Here is a 14,969-nt window from a genome sequence, read left to right on the forward strand (position 1 = left end):
AATGGAGACATAAAACGTCCATGTAGCAGCCAATACGACATTTGCCTAAGAAGGTCTAAAATTCCTCATTCTACCTCTTACAATTTTACGCACATTAACCAAAATAAAGTGGATATATAGTCACTAGGAAAGATACCTTGAGAAGCCTCGCCGCCAAGTCCTTGCCCTTAGTAGCCCTAATCATCCATTAAAGTTCATCAATACAACCTCCTAAAGAATGCTAAATCTCGTATTTTGCAAGGATACCACGCCATATACCTCTAGTCCAATCAACTAGCATTTTTGGCTTGATGGACTTAGAGTGGGGCTCATTAGGGATGGCCCAGTCAACTGCATTTTTTTTATTATATTAATCTTATCAAATCATTCACGAATTCTCTAATCAAGTCTATTTGACACCAAATTCGACAAAATTCACCCCATATATCTATCATACGATGCAAAAGTATGACGAGACAAATAACGCAGGTTAATGAGCACACGGGACTGTGCGAACAATTTTAGCCAGTAAGTCAGCACCAGATTGACATTGTAACTTGTGTGATTTGGGTGCAAGCTATATTCTTCGTGGAATTGAACATAGAAACTTAGTTTGAGAAACCTGGGCAGAACATGGAAGTTTTGTCAAGAAGACTCAATGAGAGATGTTGCCACACTTCGTTATTATCTCCTTTTCAGGCTTTGTAGAAATTTCTTTTACCTCTTGTCACAATTTGATTCATGCCATTATTTTCACGCAGGCAAAGGAGGAGTTACTCACAACATGTTGGATGATATTCACAATCACTGGAAGAGAGCCGAAGCGGTTAGGATTAAGAGCCTGGGAGTGCCGACACTTGACATGGACAATGTTTGCTTTCACCTTGAGGTATTAACTGAATGAACTGATTGAGAATACGGTAGACCCTTTTGCTTTTTCATGGTCTCTTATTTGACGGGTTACCAGTTTTCTCAAAGGACAAATCTGGCGGGAAGATAATTTACCGCAATATCAATATCCTCCTCTTGTATCGAGGTCGACATTATGATCTGAAGCAAAGACCAGTTATACCCCTCATACTGTGGAAGCTGTTGAGAGATCAAGTGGATGTGCAAATAAAATAATCACTTTATTTTATATAAGCAATATTGCAAACTCTTTACACACACAACTCTCTTACACCTCTCACACCTCACATGAACACAATTCTTGCACACACACCACTCACTTACTTCACTCTACACTCACGTCACCTACTCCACCCACTCACACACTCACGTACACACACTCCTCACTTTACACACACAACACCACTCACACTTTTACACACTCCTCACAATTCACACACACACACAAGGGGCAAGAACCCCTATTTATAGGGTGTAAAAGTCGGTGAGAAAAATCTAGAGAGAGGGGGGAGAGAAAATTCTAGAGAGAGGGAGAGAATTCTGGTGCAGCAGAGGAAAGAAGAGAAACCTGGAAAAATCCAGAGAGAGAGAGAGAGAGAGAGAGAGAGAGAGACGGTGCTCCCATTTTTTCTGACACTCCCCCTCACCGACTACTCTCTCTTAGCATGGACATCGTGGTCATACCAAGTTGCCTTCGAAACTCTTCGAATTTTACAGCTCCAAGACCTTTGGTGAAGATATCTACAACTTGATCATCTGTTTTGGCATACTCCATCTTTATCTCGTCTTGTAATACTTTTTCTCGTAGGAAATGATAGTGCACTTCTACATGCTTGGTCCTCGCATGGAAAACTGGATTCTCTGCTAAGCTTATGGCTGACAGATTATCACAATATATCCGTGTAGGTTGATTTATTGGTTGATGGAGATTCTCCATTAGCTGTACCAGCCATGTACTTTCTTGTGCTGCCATTGCTGCTGCTCTATACTCAGCTTCTGTCGTAGATAGTGACACAGTTGCCTGTCTTTTGCTACACCATGACACTACTGCTGATCCGAGGTTAAACATATATCCAGTAGTTGATCGTCGCGTGTCACGATCACCAGCAAAGTCAGCATCACAATGGCCTACAACTTCACATTATGCTTCTTTCCTATATAGAAGCCCAAAATCAAATGTACCCTTTACATACCTTAGTATGCGCCTGACTGCATCTAAGTGGGGCCTTCGCGGCTTCTCCATGAATCGGCTTGCTACTCCCACTGCAAAGGCAATATCAGGCCGTGTTATGGTTAGGTAAATAAGGCTACCCACCAATTGCCTGTACATAGTTGAGTCTTCCAATTCTCGTCCTTCAATTGCACATAACTTTACATTTCCATCAATTGGAGTAGAAATAGGTTTGCAATCAAGCATCCCGAACTTGTCTAGAGGTCTCATGCATACTTCGCCGACATAGGAATAATCCTTCATTGGTCTTCTCAATCTCAAGTCCCAGGAAATGTTTTAATTCTCCAAGCTCTTTCATCTGGAACCGCACTGAGAGGTTGGTTCTGATTTGGCATATCTCCTTTTCATTATCTCCAGTGATGATTAGATCATCCACGTAGATTAATACTATCGCAAGCTTGCCATCTTCTACCTTTACAAACAAGCTCGAGTCAGCTGGGGCTACAAAGTAGCCACTTTGCACTAGAAATTCAGCAATCTTCCCATACCATGCTCTCGGGGCTTGTTTTAAGCCATAGAGGGCTTTCTTTAACTTACAGACATAATCTGGATGAAACTTACTTTTGAAACCATCTGGTTGCTCCATGTATATATCTCGATCTAGTTCTCCATGTAAAAAGGCATTCTTCACATCCATTTGCCATAATTTCCACGACTTGCTTGCTGCAAGTGCTAGTAAGACTCGAACTGTAGTAATCTTTGCCACTGGACTAAAGGTCTCATCATAATCTAAGCCATACTTTTGAGAGAATCCTCGAGCAACTAGTCGTGCCTTATATCTTTCTATCGACCCATCTGGTCGAGTTTTAAGTTTATAGACCAATTTGCAAGATATAGGACATACCTCTTTAGGTCTCGGTACTAGGTCCCATGTTTCGTTCTTTCTTAGTGCTTGTATCTCTTCCTCCATGGCTTTCCTCCATTCCATGTCTTGCGAAGCTTCCTCATATGTGGACGGCTCGACTACTCCGACATCTTCGGTCAATGCCGCATTTGCATATTTGGGATTTAGTCTTCTTTGTCTTGTTGATCTCCTTAGTTGAGATTCCTCCTCTTCAGGTTCTTCCATCTGTCTTGGTCGGAACTCTTCTGTAGTTCTTGGATGTACACCAGTTCGCCATGGGCTCTTTGATTTTTCTAGTGACTGTGTTCTGACTTCTTTTCTTCCAATTACATTATCATTTCCTTCTTCAATTGGCTGGTCATTTTCTTCCATTCCTTCACGAATCTCTTCAACTTGTTTTGAATTAGGTTGTGATGTCCACCAAGATGATAGTTCGTCGAACACCACATTTCTGGAAGTGTAACACCTCCCTGTTTTAGGGTCACAACACTTCCATCCTTTTCTTTGATCATCGTAGCCCACGAATATGCAACGAATTGCCTTCTTATCGAACTTGTTACGAAGATGGTCCGGCACGAATGCATAACATACACACCCAAATATTCTAAAGTGACTTACCGTGGGCTTGCGATTCCATAACTTCTCATAAGGTGACATAAAGCCAAGCCTTGCTTGAGGTAGTTTGTTGATCACGTGTGCTGCCGTCTTCATACACTCAGCCCAAAACTTGGGTGGAACACTCTTCGCATGCAACATACTCCTGCATGTCTCCGCCAAATGCCGATTCTTTCTTTCGGCAACTCCATTTTGTTGTGGTATATTTGGGCAAGTAAATTGTCGACGTATCTTCCATTCTTGAAGAAATTTTGTAAAGTCATCTGATGTGTATTCTCCCCCATTATCCGTGCGAAGGCATAGTATTTTCTTGCCTACTTCATATTCTACTTTTGCTTTAAACTCCTTAAATTTGTTTAATTCTTCGGATTTTTCTTTCATGAAGTCGACCCAGACGTACCTGGAGAAATCGTCAATGAATGGTATCATGTACTTTGATCCTCTGACTGACGGTTGCTTCACTAGTCCAAATACATCTGAGTGGACAAGCTCGAGAGGCATCTTAGCTCTAAATTTGGACTCTTCATATGGAAGCTGATGTGCCTTCCCATACTGGCATCCAGCACAGATGACATCTTCTTGTACTTCCAAGTGGGGGAGACCTTTTAGCATACCTTTCTTCATCATCACCTTTAATTTATGGTAGCTCACGTGCCCAAGCCGTGCATGCCACAAATCAGGTGTTTCACTCTTTCGAGTTTTGTCCACGTATGCCGTCTGAGCTGACATCACGTAGACAGACTCTAATCGACGCCCCTCCATGATTGGTGTACCGGTTGGCTTCAAATTGCGGTACACCCTAACGTCTCTAGGGCCAAACACCACATAATTGCCTGAGTCTGTAAGTTGTGCCACGGACAGTAGATTCTTCTTCATTCCTGGCACATGGTACACATTTTTCAGTTCGACTTGATGCGAGCTAAATCGGGGTGTCATCACCGTTTGGCCCACATGGGTAATCGGCAACCTTGAGTTGTCTGCGGTGACAACTACTCGTCCACCTTTGTACTCGCACATGTTTGATAGCTTGCCTTGATCTCCGGTCATGTGATTTGAGCACCCCGAGTCGACTATCCAATCTTCTTCATAATCAATCAATTTATCACTTACCGTGATGAGAGCCATCGCATCTTCTTGTTCCTCCATTGCAAAGGATGCTTGGAAGTCCCACTCTTCTTCGCTATCATTTTCCTTGGATGCTGCGACATTTCCTTCAACTCTTTTGAACCGACAATCCCTGGCAAAGTGACCTACTTTGCCACACGTGTAACACCGTCCATTACGCCTTCTATTCTTCTTTTCTTCATTTTCGTCCTTATCCCGATCTCGACGAGCTCCCCCTGGCCGAGGTCGAGTTCCTTCTATTCGCTTTTGCCATTCTCAATGACTTTTCCACGGTTTGCCATCTCTTGCACTTGCTCCATTTCTATTTTGGCCCTTGAACCCTCTTTTATTACTAAAGAGGGCATTTTCATCCTCCTTAATTGAGACCTTAGAAATTTGTTTATCTAAGGCTTCTTGGTTGGCCAATATATTCTCCAACTCTATTAGAGTTGGCTCATTTGCCCATCCACGAGTGGCCGTAACAATACCATTATATTCCGGCCTTAACCCGTGAATTATGATTCTTCTCATTCTTGTCTCAGAGATGGCATTCTCAGGATCTAATTTTGAAATTTCTTCGCAAATAGATTTAACTTTAGAAAAGTATTGACTCACTGTCATATTTTGTTGCGAGATTGAGAGGAGCTCGTTCTCCAGGCATTGTAACTTGGCATCATTTGTCCTTGCAAACAGTGTCGCCAAGTTATCCCAGGCCTCCTTCGGGGTCGTCGCACTCTTTATGTGTTGCAATAATTCATCTTCAACAGTCACGGCAAGCACATAAAGAGCCTTACCCGATTTTATATTCCATTTTCTTAATTCACTATCATTCGTGGGTGGGGTGGTGTTGCTCCCGCCAACAATATCCCACAAATCTTGTCCTAGCAAGTAATATTGTATGCGGGTACTCCAGTTATTATAATTTGAATTATTGAGCTTCTCGATGCCATTTACCGAACTCGAGAAATCCGCCATCGTGACTTGAGTATAATGCCCTGCACTATACCAAGTAAGCCTGGTCCCGGACCAACCGACTTCACAATCCCAGATTGTGCACTGGCAGAACTCCAACGTCCTTCGCTTCTTTACTCCTTGGCTCAACGATCCCTGATCGCCTTGCTCACTTACAATGGTCCCCGACCACTGTCTTCGCATGGCCTCCGACGACTTGCTCTGATACCACTTGTTGAGAGATCAAGTGGATGTGCAAATAAAATAATCACTTTATTTTATATAAGCAATATTGCAAACTCTTTACACACACAACTCTCTTACACCTCTCACACCTCACATGAACACAATTCTTGCACACACACCCACTCACTTACTTCACTCTACACTCACGTCACCTACTCCACCCACTCACACACTCACGTACACACACTCCTCACTTTACGCACACAACACCACTCACACTTTTACACACTCCTCACAATTCACACACACACACAAGGGGCAAGAACCCCTATTTATAGGGTGTAAAAGTCGGTGAGAAAAATCTAGAGAGAGGGGGAGAGAAAATTCTAGAGAGAGGGAGAAAATTCTGGTGCGGCTGAGGAAGGAAGAGAAATCTGGAAAAATCCAGAGAGGGAGAGAGAGAGAGAGGCGGTGCTCCCATTTTTTCTGACAGAAGCCTTCTGCACCAATATACCCGAAGCTTGTGAAGAATGTTGCAGAAGGGTTGACATTTGAGGAAACAAAAGAAATGAGAAACAGAGGATTGAACTCTCCCCCTTTAACGAAACTTAGTGAGTAAACTTGTTTCCCATGGCTTAGCCTTTTACTAAGGTCTACTTGTTTCTTACCTGCCATAATCGACCTCAATATGACATAATAAACTATTCATTGTATATCAGCAAGGAATGTCGTGTATGTCAATGTGGTGGAGAAAGTTAGGGAAGCATTCAAGACTGAAGAGGTTGTGAGGTTAGACTGCAAACACGTGGGTACAAGCGACTGCAAACTGATTGGCGTGAAACTTAGAGTATGCCCTCTGAATTTCGTCAATTTTTTCTTCGTTTTCTGCTTGGGATGTTAACTTTTTTACTATCATCTTGATCTGTATTTATCTGTTTAGAGCTTAGATCAAATTATGTCTGTTTTACACCCATGCAGGATTTGGTACCTTGCGTTCCTATATTATTTAAGGACGAGCAGATCATCCTCTGGAGGGGGAAGAGAGATACTGAATCAACCTCCACTTCACATAGGACCTTAAATTAGACATACTGGGAGACCTGCCAGGAAAATTGGTTGTGATGTGGTACACTTTATGCTAGAGCATTTTTTGAGTGGAGACTCTAGGTAAGCCAACCAGCAATCCACATGCACAGTGCCTATTAAAGAAACTATTGCATCATCTTTGGTGTCAGATGTTTCAGATGAAGCATGCTGCATTAGCGACTTATACACATTTTAATTTCTCAAACCATATGCAGATATTCTGGCGTACGATAAATCGAGACACCGTTGCTTGGATGAAGACATTGTGCAAGAAGGCCCTGGGCCTTTAAGAAACTTGACTTCCCATCTTTTGGGACGCTTGCTGTCTCAATTTGAGTTTAGAGTATGGCAATGCTAGAGTTTTAACCGGCAACTCCTCCATGACAATGTACTCTAGTCCCCTTTTCTTTATGGACCTTTTGTTTCTTGAAGTAGTTGGGACTTACATCCCAGGTTTTGAGTTCCCTTTCATCTCATTAGGCCGTGATATGTAAATCGATCATACGAATCAGTATATTGATTCTGATGTAAAGGAAATCATGCATAGTAAGTACAGAAGTGTTGTATTCATTTTCATGCTTTAAGTCCTCGTATCTTTCGTGGTAGGGATGTTGAATCAAGATCACTCTTAGCCTGCGAAAGCTGTTAGGTGTAGGCTTGTGAGGAGTGAAAGGATCAAAGGATAGTCCACGGTATATCTGGTGCTGTTTCTTTCGTGGGAATTTAAACAAAATCAGTTATTTTTCCTCATTTGTCAAACTCTCTCCATTCACGTCCATTTTGACTTTTGTCATCCCCCGATCAGTCAAGTTTGGAACAAACGGTGCAATGGAGACAGCATGCTGTACGGTCCGATGAATGAAAGTGGTCAAACAAGTGATGAAACATTGCTTCATTGGATGCAAGTCCGGACTTCGAATGACGTTGGAGGTCAACCCCGTGTGATCTTTTGGCCCCATCTTTTTTTTTTTTTTGTCTGATTGGCCCCATCTATTATTTTGAAAAAAAAAATCTTCAGAAAAAGATAAAAAGGCACCAGAGGTTCAAAAACTTTTCCAAATTGTTCAATTCAGTCAGTGAATTTATTTTTTGTGCAAGGGGGTTCTTATTATTATTATTTTTTTTCAAATTGGTCTTTCTGTCAAAATTATGGACAAATTGTTTGACATGGCCGTCAAGTAGTTTTTAGATGTCGACATTAAAAAATAATTGAGAAGGACGTTGAAAATATAAAAAAAAAAAATAATAATGAAAAAAAAAAAGGTTGAAATGTTTAACATAAACTATTTGAAACATGCATCCACCGGTTGGTTAATAAAGTAAAGTATAAAGCAAGATAAAGGTATAAGCAAGCTACCTCAAAACTCATCTGTTGGGATTAACTTTTCCTTTTTATCACTTGACATCTCACTTTTATTAATTGCTGAAACCCTCGAATCATTGCAAACCCTCATATATGGACAGTTAAGATCATCCACGATTAAATAAAACAAACAGTCAAATCCTTCACTACTCTTGTAACCCTTGCTTCGTGAGTCAAATCATTGCAAACCCTCATATATGGACAGTTAAGATCATCCGCCACTACTCTTGTAACCCTTGCTTAGTGAGATAGTGATGAGTCAACGGCGTCTTCTTGGCTTGGGACGGGTAGCGAAGAGGATGATGCTTTTATGCGACGTCGTTGGAACAGATAGAAGAGAGTTCGGATTTGCATCTGACGTGGAGATGACCTGGCAATTGGCATTGGAACTTTGAACTGGATAATCCCACTGCTTTGCCCCTGCTCGAGTCAACAGTCAAATCCTTTCTCCTACTTTTGGGTTTGCTTTTGTCTGTTCACTTCCAATCTGGAAGGGTTATGGTAAGGATGATCTGCGCATTAGATAAATTTCGTCGATTGGATTCTCAATAAGTACTCTTAGGACACTAGTTAATAAAATCCTTCCAATAATTATAATAAAAAATGAAGAGAAATGAACTCGACGATCGGGTTTTAAGGAATGAAAAGATGATCAATGTGCTTTCGTGTATTTTGTAGCAATGATGTGTTATCATCCAGCAATATTGCATCCATAACAAGGAAAAAAGCAAAAAAAAAAAAGACCTCTTGCCGGATTGTGCAAGTTCGCTTCATGTAGCTGATGGCTATATTCCATGAGTATCTACATATCTCTCTCTGGTTCCGATAGGAATGGAGAGGATTGGATCCCAAGTGTTGTTGATGAGATAGAGAGAATGCTGAGAGTGACCGGATGTCAATTGAAATGAAGATCCTTACAACGTCAATTTTGTCACACGGAATAACCATTTCACTAGAGAGATTGGTGGGTAATACCATTGCTTCGCATTTGTTTGAAGTCGCCTTTCAATGTATGAGATATTGGTTGCATAAAACTGCTGGCGAAGCTTGAGAATCAGCACAGACATGGTAAGACACTTGATGCGACAGTAAAGTTAAAGTGAAGTGGGAGGGAATGCAATCTGGCTAGTACCAACAGCGGAATCAACTAGTCTTCCCTACATAGACCTTTTGATCTTTGATAGTATCGAATTGACACTTCCGGAAAGATGAGGATCACTTTAGATTGAGCCAAACTTACCATCTCAGAATTATCGAGCATGAAGTATTGGCATCATTGATTGGATGAAGAGAGGTGACAGAGGTGAGGTCTGTGTGATGAGTTTCACAGAGCAACTTGGGAGACTATGGTCATTCAACAAGCATTATTAATGCACTCGGCATCACAAATCACAAAAGAAAGAGGGAAAAGTTTAAAAGAAGCTTTATGCATGGATCCGTTTTTTTTTTTTGTCGGTCCTACCCTACTCCTATTCTAACTCTCACTCTCAGAATTTTACCATCTCCTTGCAGAGTGTAAGAGTCGAAACTCATACTTGAAACTAATTCGTCCCAACTCTAATTCTCGGGAATGAGAATGTGGGGTATGTAACTCGGTTGAACCCCCGTGGTTATGTGCAAACTTTCTATATATCTTTTTTGTCTGTACGATGACCCCAATATGAGCTTATTCCCCGAGTTGACACTTCGACAGGCACCTCCTGCGTCACAATACCAGTGACAATACCATCTCGATAATTTTTCGAAGGGGTTATCTTTGTAAAATTCAGCATCTGTTTCACTTGAACTTTCTTCTTCCTCGGTGTCTATCCAATTGTCTTCTTCTGAGTGTCTTTCCCCCGAAGACCAATTTTTTTCATTCGGCTGAGAGAGCTTTTCTTTGTTAGATTCATCATCTGTTTCACTTGAACTTTCTTCTTCCTTGGTGTCTTTCCAATTGTCTTCTTCTGAGTCTCTTTCCTCCGAAGATCGATTTGTTTCATTCGGCTGATGGTGTTGGAGCACGATCCTCAGATCATCCTCCTCTTGCTCGTTTATAGGACGGAATCCCCATTTAATCAATCTTCCTTTTGATACCCCGAGGCGAACTCGGAAATGCCTCCAATCATCTCGCGGAAGGTCCCCTTCTTTATGCAGCCCGCTGAACGGAAAATATCGAATCTGCACATGATCAGATTTCATTGAACGAAACCAATCCCATGGACCAAAATCCATTGGGCCATCAATTTCGACGCAACATTCAGCATCACCCGCTTTTCCTTCCTTCGGGCCAATAACAATACAGAGTGCTATTCCTAAGAGCTTGTTGCTCAAGTCCCTGGGAACCATGAAAGATATGGAACTGTCTTTACAGTGGAGAAACCATTCTGGCATCTCTCTCCCAATCAGGGTAATTTCAACATATCTCATCTTCGAGAGCTCCTGTCATACAAATAGTTCGCATATCAAGCACTCAAAGTTTGTGAGTGCGAGAGAGAGAGAGAGAGAGAGAGAGTCCCTAACCTTGCGTGATAACACATGAGCCGTACTTGCCCCCTTGCGGAATAATTCACGACATGATGACACGTCAACGGCAAGGCAGTTGGAGAGACTTGACAAATCTGGAAATTCCTGTAGAGATCTGCAACCACTTGCGAATAGCCTATGCAGCTTTGGCGGAAGCTGAGGAATCTTTTGTAGCTGTTTGCATTTACCGACACGCAGGTGTTCCAAATCGTGGTATTTGTTGATGCATGTCGGCAGATGAGTAAATTTGTTTTTGGAAAGATCTAGGTGCCCCAAGTGGGAAAAACAGGAATAACTCTCAAGGAACTCTACTTCTGAGAGATTGCAGCCATCAAGATCTAGCCGGAATAAATTTCGAAATCCCAGATTGCCATTAGGATTGGTTGAATCCTCCGAGTTCTCTGAAACATGACAAAATTGGAGCAGCCTCCAAGATTCAGATACTTGAGATTTTGCAACTTATAGACACTTGATGGGAGTGTTGGGAGTCTTTTGCATTTTCTTAAATTTATTATCTTCACGGAGACAAGATTTTCAACTGATGCAGGCAGTTCTTTAATAGCCGTCCAACCTAGATCAAGCTCTTCTAGATGTTCCATCTTTTCTGGTATATCAGAGAACTTCTCGAGTTTAAAGCAACCAAAGAGATCGAGGGCTTGAAGAGATTTTGCCTTGAGTGTGTGAGGAAAGTTACCGAGATTAAAGCAAAATTGTAGTGACAAAAATTTTAACTTGTCGTGACATGCGACGGATTGGTGAACTTCCACCAAGCTTTTGCACCCATCAAGATTCAAGCTCTCCAGATTTGGAATTGATGAAAGGTCAGGAACACTAACCAGGGACTTGCATTGACTGAAATTGATGTACTTCAAACATTCAAAATTCTGGGAAAAAAATACCAATACAATCATTAAGCTCTGAAAATATTTGTAGTTATAAAAAGGGAAAAGCTAGTTATCACTAGTGCTAACCTTAAATTTGCCGTCTACTTGTCTGATGTGACTTTTTTGGATATCAAGTCCAACAAGCTTCTTTCGACCAGAGCGAAATTCTAGAAATGGGGCATTGGACCATTCAAGCCATCTCAGATTGTTGGGGAGATAAACTGGATCTTGCGATGAGCTATGCACTTCTTTCTAAATGAGCATTCTCAACATTTTCATGTTTCGGAAAGCATTAGGATTTATGGTTCTCTCTTCGGGAATCATTGTTCTCCCCCCTTTTAGTGCAGGCAAGTTCAATACTATGGCCTTTACTGCATTCACTCCCTATCCATGACAAAGCAAATTCAGTTCTCACACAAAATTTTCATTAGGATTTAGATATACTATCCAAATCAAAGGAACATAAAAATGAGAAATAAGAATTTTTACATAAACATCTCTTACCGTGTCTTCACATAGAATGTCCTGAACATCTTCCAAAAGGCATAATCTAATGCGCTTCCCAGGATCATTAACAATATTATGACCCATCAACTAAACCAAATCATGCATTTGTAGGGTCCCATACACATTTCTTATCAAAGACCTCTCGATGAGAATTTCTATTTCTATAGTTGAGTCAAAATCACGGCTATTGTCAATAACTTTCTTGATGTATTCTATTCTATTTCCCTTAAAGAGACAAGCAATGTCGAGGAAAACCTCCCTCGCATTGTTTGCCAATCCTTCAAAGCTTGTCTTCAAAACTTTATTGATAGTTTGGTCAGGACTTTTGGAGAGGTTATGCAGTGCACTTTCCCATGCAGGTTCCTCTTTTCCACATAAGAATGAGCCCAACACTACAAGGGCTAATGGAAAGCCACTAGCATAATGTAGTACTCTATCTATGAGATCCTTTTTTATTTCAGGTTTTTTGCAATGTGGAAAGGCGTGCTGATTAAAAAGGTCCAGTGCCTCACCCTGGTCTAAAGGTTTAACTTCATACACATGATTTATGCCATGAGAAGTCAGCAAATGTTTATCCCTTGATGTTACAAAGATTCTACTTCCTTTGCCAAACCAATCGCCTCCTCCAGCTAACATATCTAGTTGACGCCAATCGTCAACATCGTCAAGAACCAGGAGAATCTTCTTGTGACGAAATTTTTCCCTTATCAAACTACTTCCTCTGCCTTCACTATAGACCGTTAGATGTCCAGGAGATAAGATTTGAGAAAGAAGTCCTTTTTGCAACTCAACTAGACCGTATTTGTTTGAAGTTTCTCTAACTTGCTCCAAAAATGTAGATTTCTGAAAGTGTCTTTCATTAGCATTATATGTGGCTTTAGTAATGGTCATCTTCCCTATACCTCCGGGTCCCCATATACCTATCATGAGAACATCATCACCATCCCACTCTTTTTGCGACAGTGATATCACTTCTTGAACTTGGGAATTTATTCCAACTGGATACTTAGCAATATATAAGGGTGTTGTTGGCTCTAGACGACTTGATACTTGTGTGACGATGCCTCGTATGAACTCCGCTTCATCTCTGATAAGTACTCAAAAGAGAGAGAAACATGTTTTAGCATTTCAAAGCCATGGTTGGAATTTAACCTCTAACGTCACAAGGAAAATAACATAAGAAGGATAGCAAATGATAAGATGAAAAGAAATAACACATTTGGGTGAACCTGCGCCTGGAGGCAAAAATGAATCGGGTACTATGAACTACGCTATTTATCTAAGACAAAAATTTCCCATTATCCACACAGCAAGAGTCAAATTCAAACAATCTGCTAGCTCGAAGTTTTGGTTATTCCACTTTTGTGTATGCTATCTAGCATATCTCCGCTTTGTATCTTCAATTAAAAAGACCGATTTGACAATATTTATCAGTTTTTCAGTGATAGTTTATCTGCATATAATTTGACGCATAAGAAACAATCACCAGCTATGGTAAACAGTGCGTCACCCCAATAATTTACTTACTCATTATTATAATACCACCCAGACAAGCTACCGGCATCGGAGAGAGCCTTCTTCCATCTCTTCACTATCTCAGTATCCTTCCTGACATTGGACTCATGCATAGCCATAGCTCTCCCATAACCCTTCATCGCCCGTCTCACTTCTCTTGGTTCCACTTTGTAAAACACCGGCAACACAATCAGGTTCTTTTGTGTCTTGCACTCCATGATCTTCACCAACTCTTCCAAACACCACCGCGAGGAAGCATAGTCTTCAGAGAAAATGATGATCGCGATGCTCGATTCCTCAATCGCCGTCATAAGAGTTGGCAATATTTCCTCTCCTTTCCGGAGCTCCTCGCTATCCTTAAAAGTGTGTATCCCGTTCCGATCTATCCTATTGATTGCAGCTTTCTCCAGACCTCCGGGAAAAGAAGATCTGCATAGAGATGACTGAGTAAATTGTTGCGGATGTCTGTACCTCTGAAACTCAGGAACACATTGTAATTCCTTTTGGAAGAGGCCATATATCAGGAACTTGGGAACAAAAACAAGAAAGAGAGATTAAGAAGGCTGGCTCTATGGACACGATTCGGTTCGAGGATTACGAAATATAATCAGTCTATCCCTTTGGATCTCACTCACAATTTCAAGAGGCTAGAAAGAAGGCATAGAGGGATCTTCCCTTAATGGATGCACGGGCACTCTCCGGAGCCTCGTATTGTGTCGGATGTTCCGACACATGGTCAACTTTCTTAACAGCGCGAGTCGGGAATTGCGAGAGGCATGGTGGGTCAAGTTTGCAAGTGTGAAGTGAGAGAATCGAGGGTGGAGGCGAGGGCGAGAGAGCGGAGGCGACGCCGCGAGCAACAGAGGGCCATAGCAAGAACAGAGACCTAGGCGACCCAAAGGACCGTGACTGCGATGCTGCGATGGAGGGCTGAAGGCGACGCCGTGGCTGCTAAGGAGGGAGGGCTGGAGGCGAGGCGGTGAGCGACTGCGATGAGGCGACCGAGAGAGAGAGCAGAGATCGAGAGGAAGATGATCGTGCAAGGACGCATGGAAATTCGTGCAAGGACGCGGAGGCTTTCCATGATTAGCCAAAAATTGATTTCTAAGGAATTTTGTCATGCGCGCCGGTGCGGAATGCATTTTCTGTTCAAAGCCAATCACAAATTGGCACTTGTCGATGACGTGAACATAAATTAAAAAAATGAAAGACTGGTCTCTTTTTTTCTCTCTTCTGCTCGGTCCCCACCACTCTGCGGCGGCTTCGGACCTCGAATTTCTAGGATTTTGG

General features: G+C 41.7%; 3 protein-coding genes across 3 annotated transcripts; 1 reads left to right on the forward strand and 2 right to left on the reverse strand.

The window, feature by feature from the left end:
- The first annotated feature begins 515 nt into the window (after positions 1 to 515).
- On the forward strand, positions 516 to 7,655 carry LOC120286097 (CRS2-associated factor 2, mitochondrial-like). Its single transcript, XM_039300741.1, has 6 exons — positions 516 to 868; positions 958 to 1,083; positions 6,316 to 6,430; positions 6,539 to 6,666; positions 6,798 to 6,986; positions 7,121 to 7,655. Exons 1-5 carry the CDS (start codon positions 638 to 640, stop codon positions 6,903 to 6,905), a joined length of 708 nt encoding a protein of 235 aa, XP_039156675.1. The 5' UTR covers positions 516 to 637; the 3' UTR covers positions 6,906 to 6,986; positions 7,121 to 7,655.
- A 2,170-nt stretch (positions 7,656 to 9,825) lies between these two features.
- Positions 9,826 to 11,104, reverse strand: LOC120287054. The gene is made up of 2 exons (XM_039299715.1): positions 10,771 to 11,104; positions 9,826 to 10,689 (listed from the first exon to the last, which is right to left on the reverse strand). The coding sequence occupies exon 2, from the start codon at positions 10,675 to 10,677 to the stop codon at positions 9,826 to 9,828; it is 852 nt and encodes a 283-aa protein (XP_039155649.1). The 5' UTR covers positions 10,678 to 10,689; positions 10,771 to 11,104.
- LOC104416539 (disease resistance protein RPV1) lies at positions 11,009 to 14,693 on the reverse strand. The gene is made up of 4 exons (XM_039299716.1): positions 13,692 to 14,693; positions 12,258 to 13,251; positions 11,745 to 11,909; positions 11,009 to 11,657 (listed from the first exon to the last, which is right to left on the reverse strand). Exons 1-4 carry the CDS (start codon positions 13,988 to 13,990, stop codon positions 11,112 to 11,114), a joined length of 2,004 nt encoding a protein of 667 aa, XP_039155650.1. The 5' UTR covers positions 13,991 to 14,693; the 3' UTR covers positions 11,009 to 11,111.
- Positions 14,694 to 14,969: the final 276 nt, after the last annotated feature.

Source organism: Eucalyptus grandis, chromosome 8 (genome assembly GCF_016545825.1).
Source record: "Eucalyptus grandis isolate ANBG69807.140 chromosome 8, ASM1654582v1, whole genome shotgun sequence".
In the NCBI taxonomy this organism is placed as follows: Eukaryota; Viridiplantae; Streptophyta; class Magnoliopsida; order Myrtales; family Myrtaceae; genus Eucalyptus; species Eucalyptus grandis.

Bases quoted from the DNA above. Each gene is read 5' to 3' on its own strand.
- LOC104416539 (XM_039299716.1), bottom strand. From the start codon at position 13,990: ATGACGGCGATTGAGGAATCGAGCATCGCGATCATCATTTTCTCTGAA. The intron at 13,252-13,691 runs GTAAGTAAATTA...AGTACTTATCAG, and splicing joins GGGTGGTATTATAATAATGA to AGATGAAGCGGAGTTCATAC. The intron at 11,910-12,257 runs GTTTAGTTGATG...ATGCTCATTTAG, and splicing joins CCCTACAAATGCATGATTTG to AAAGAAGTGCATAGCTCATC.
- LOC120287054 (XM_039299715.1), bottom strand. From the start codon at position 10,677: ATGAGATATGTTGAAATTACCCTGATTGGGAGAGAGATGCCAGAATGG.
- LOC120286097 (XM_039300741.1), top strand. From the start codon at position 638: ATGAGAGATGTTGCCACACTTCGTTATTATCTCCTTTTCAGGCTTTGT. The intron at 869-957 runs GTATTAACTGAA...GTTTTCTCAAAG, and splicing joins ATGTTTGCTTTCACCTTGAG to GACAAATCTGGCGGGAAGAT. The intron at 6,431-6,538 runs GTGAGTAAACTT...ATTGTATATCAG, and splicing joins TCCCCCTTTAACGAAACTTA to CAAGGAATGTCGTGTATGTC.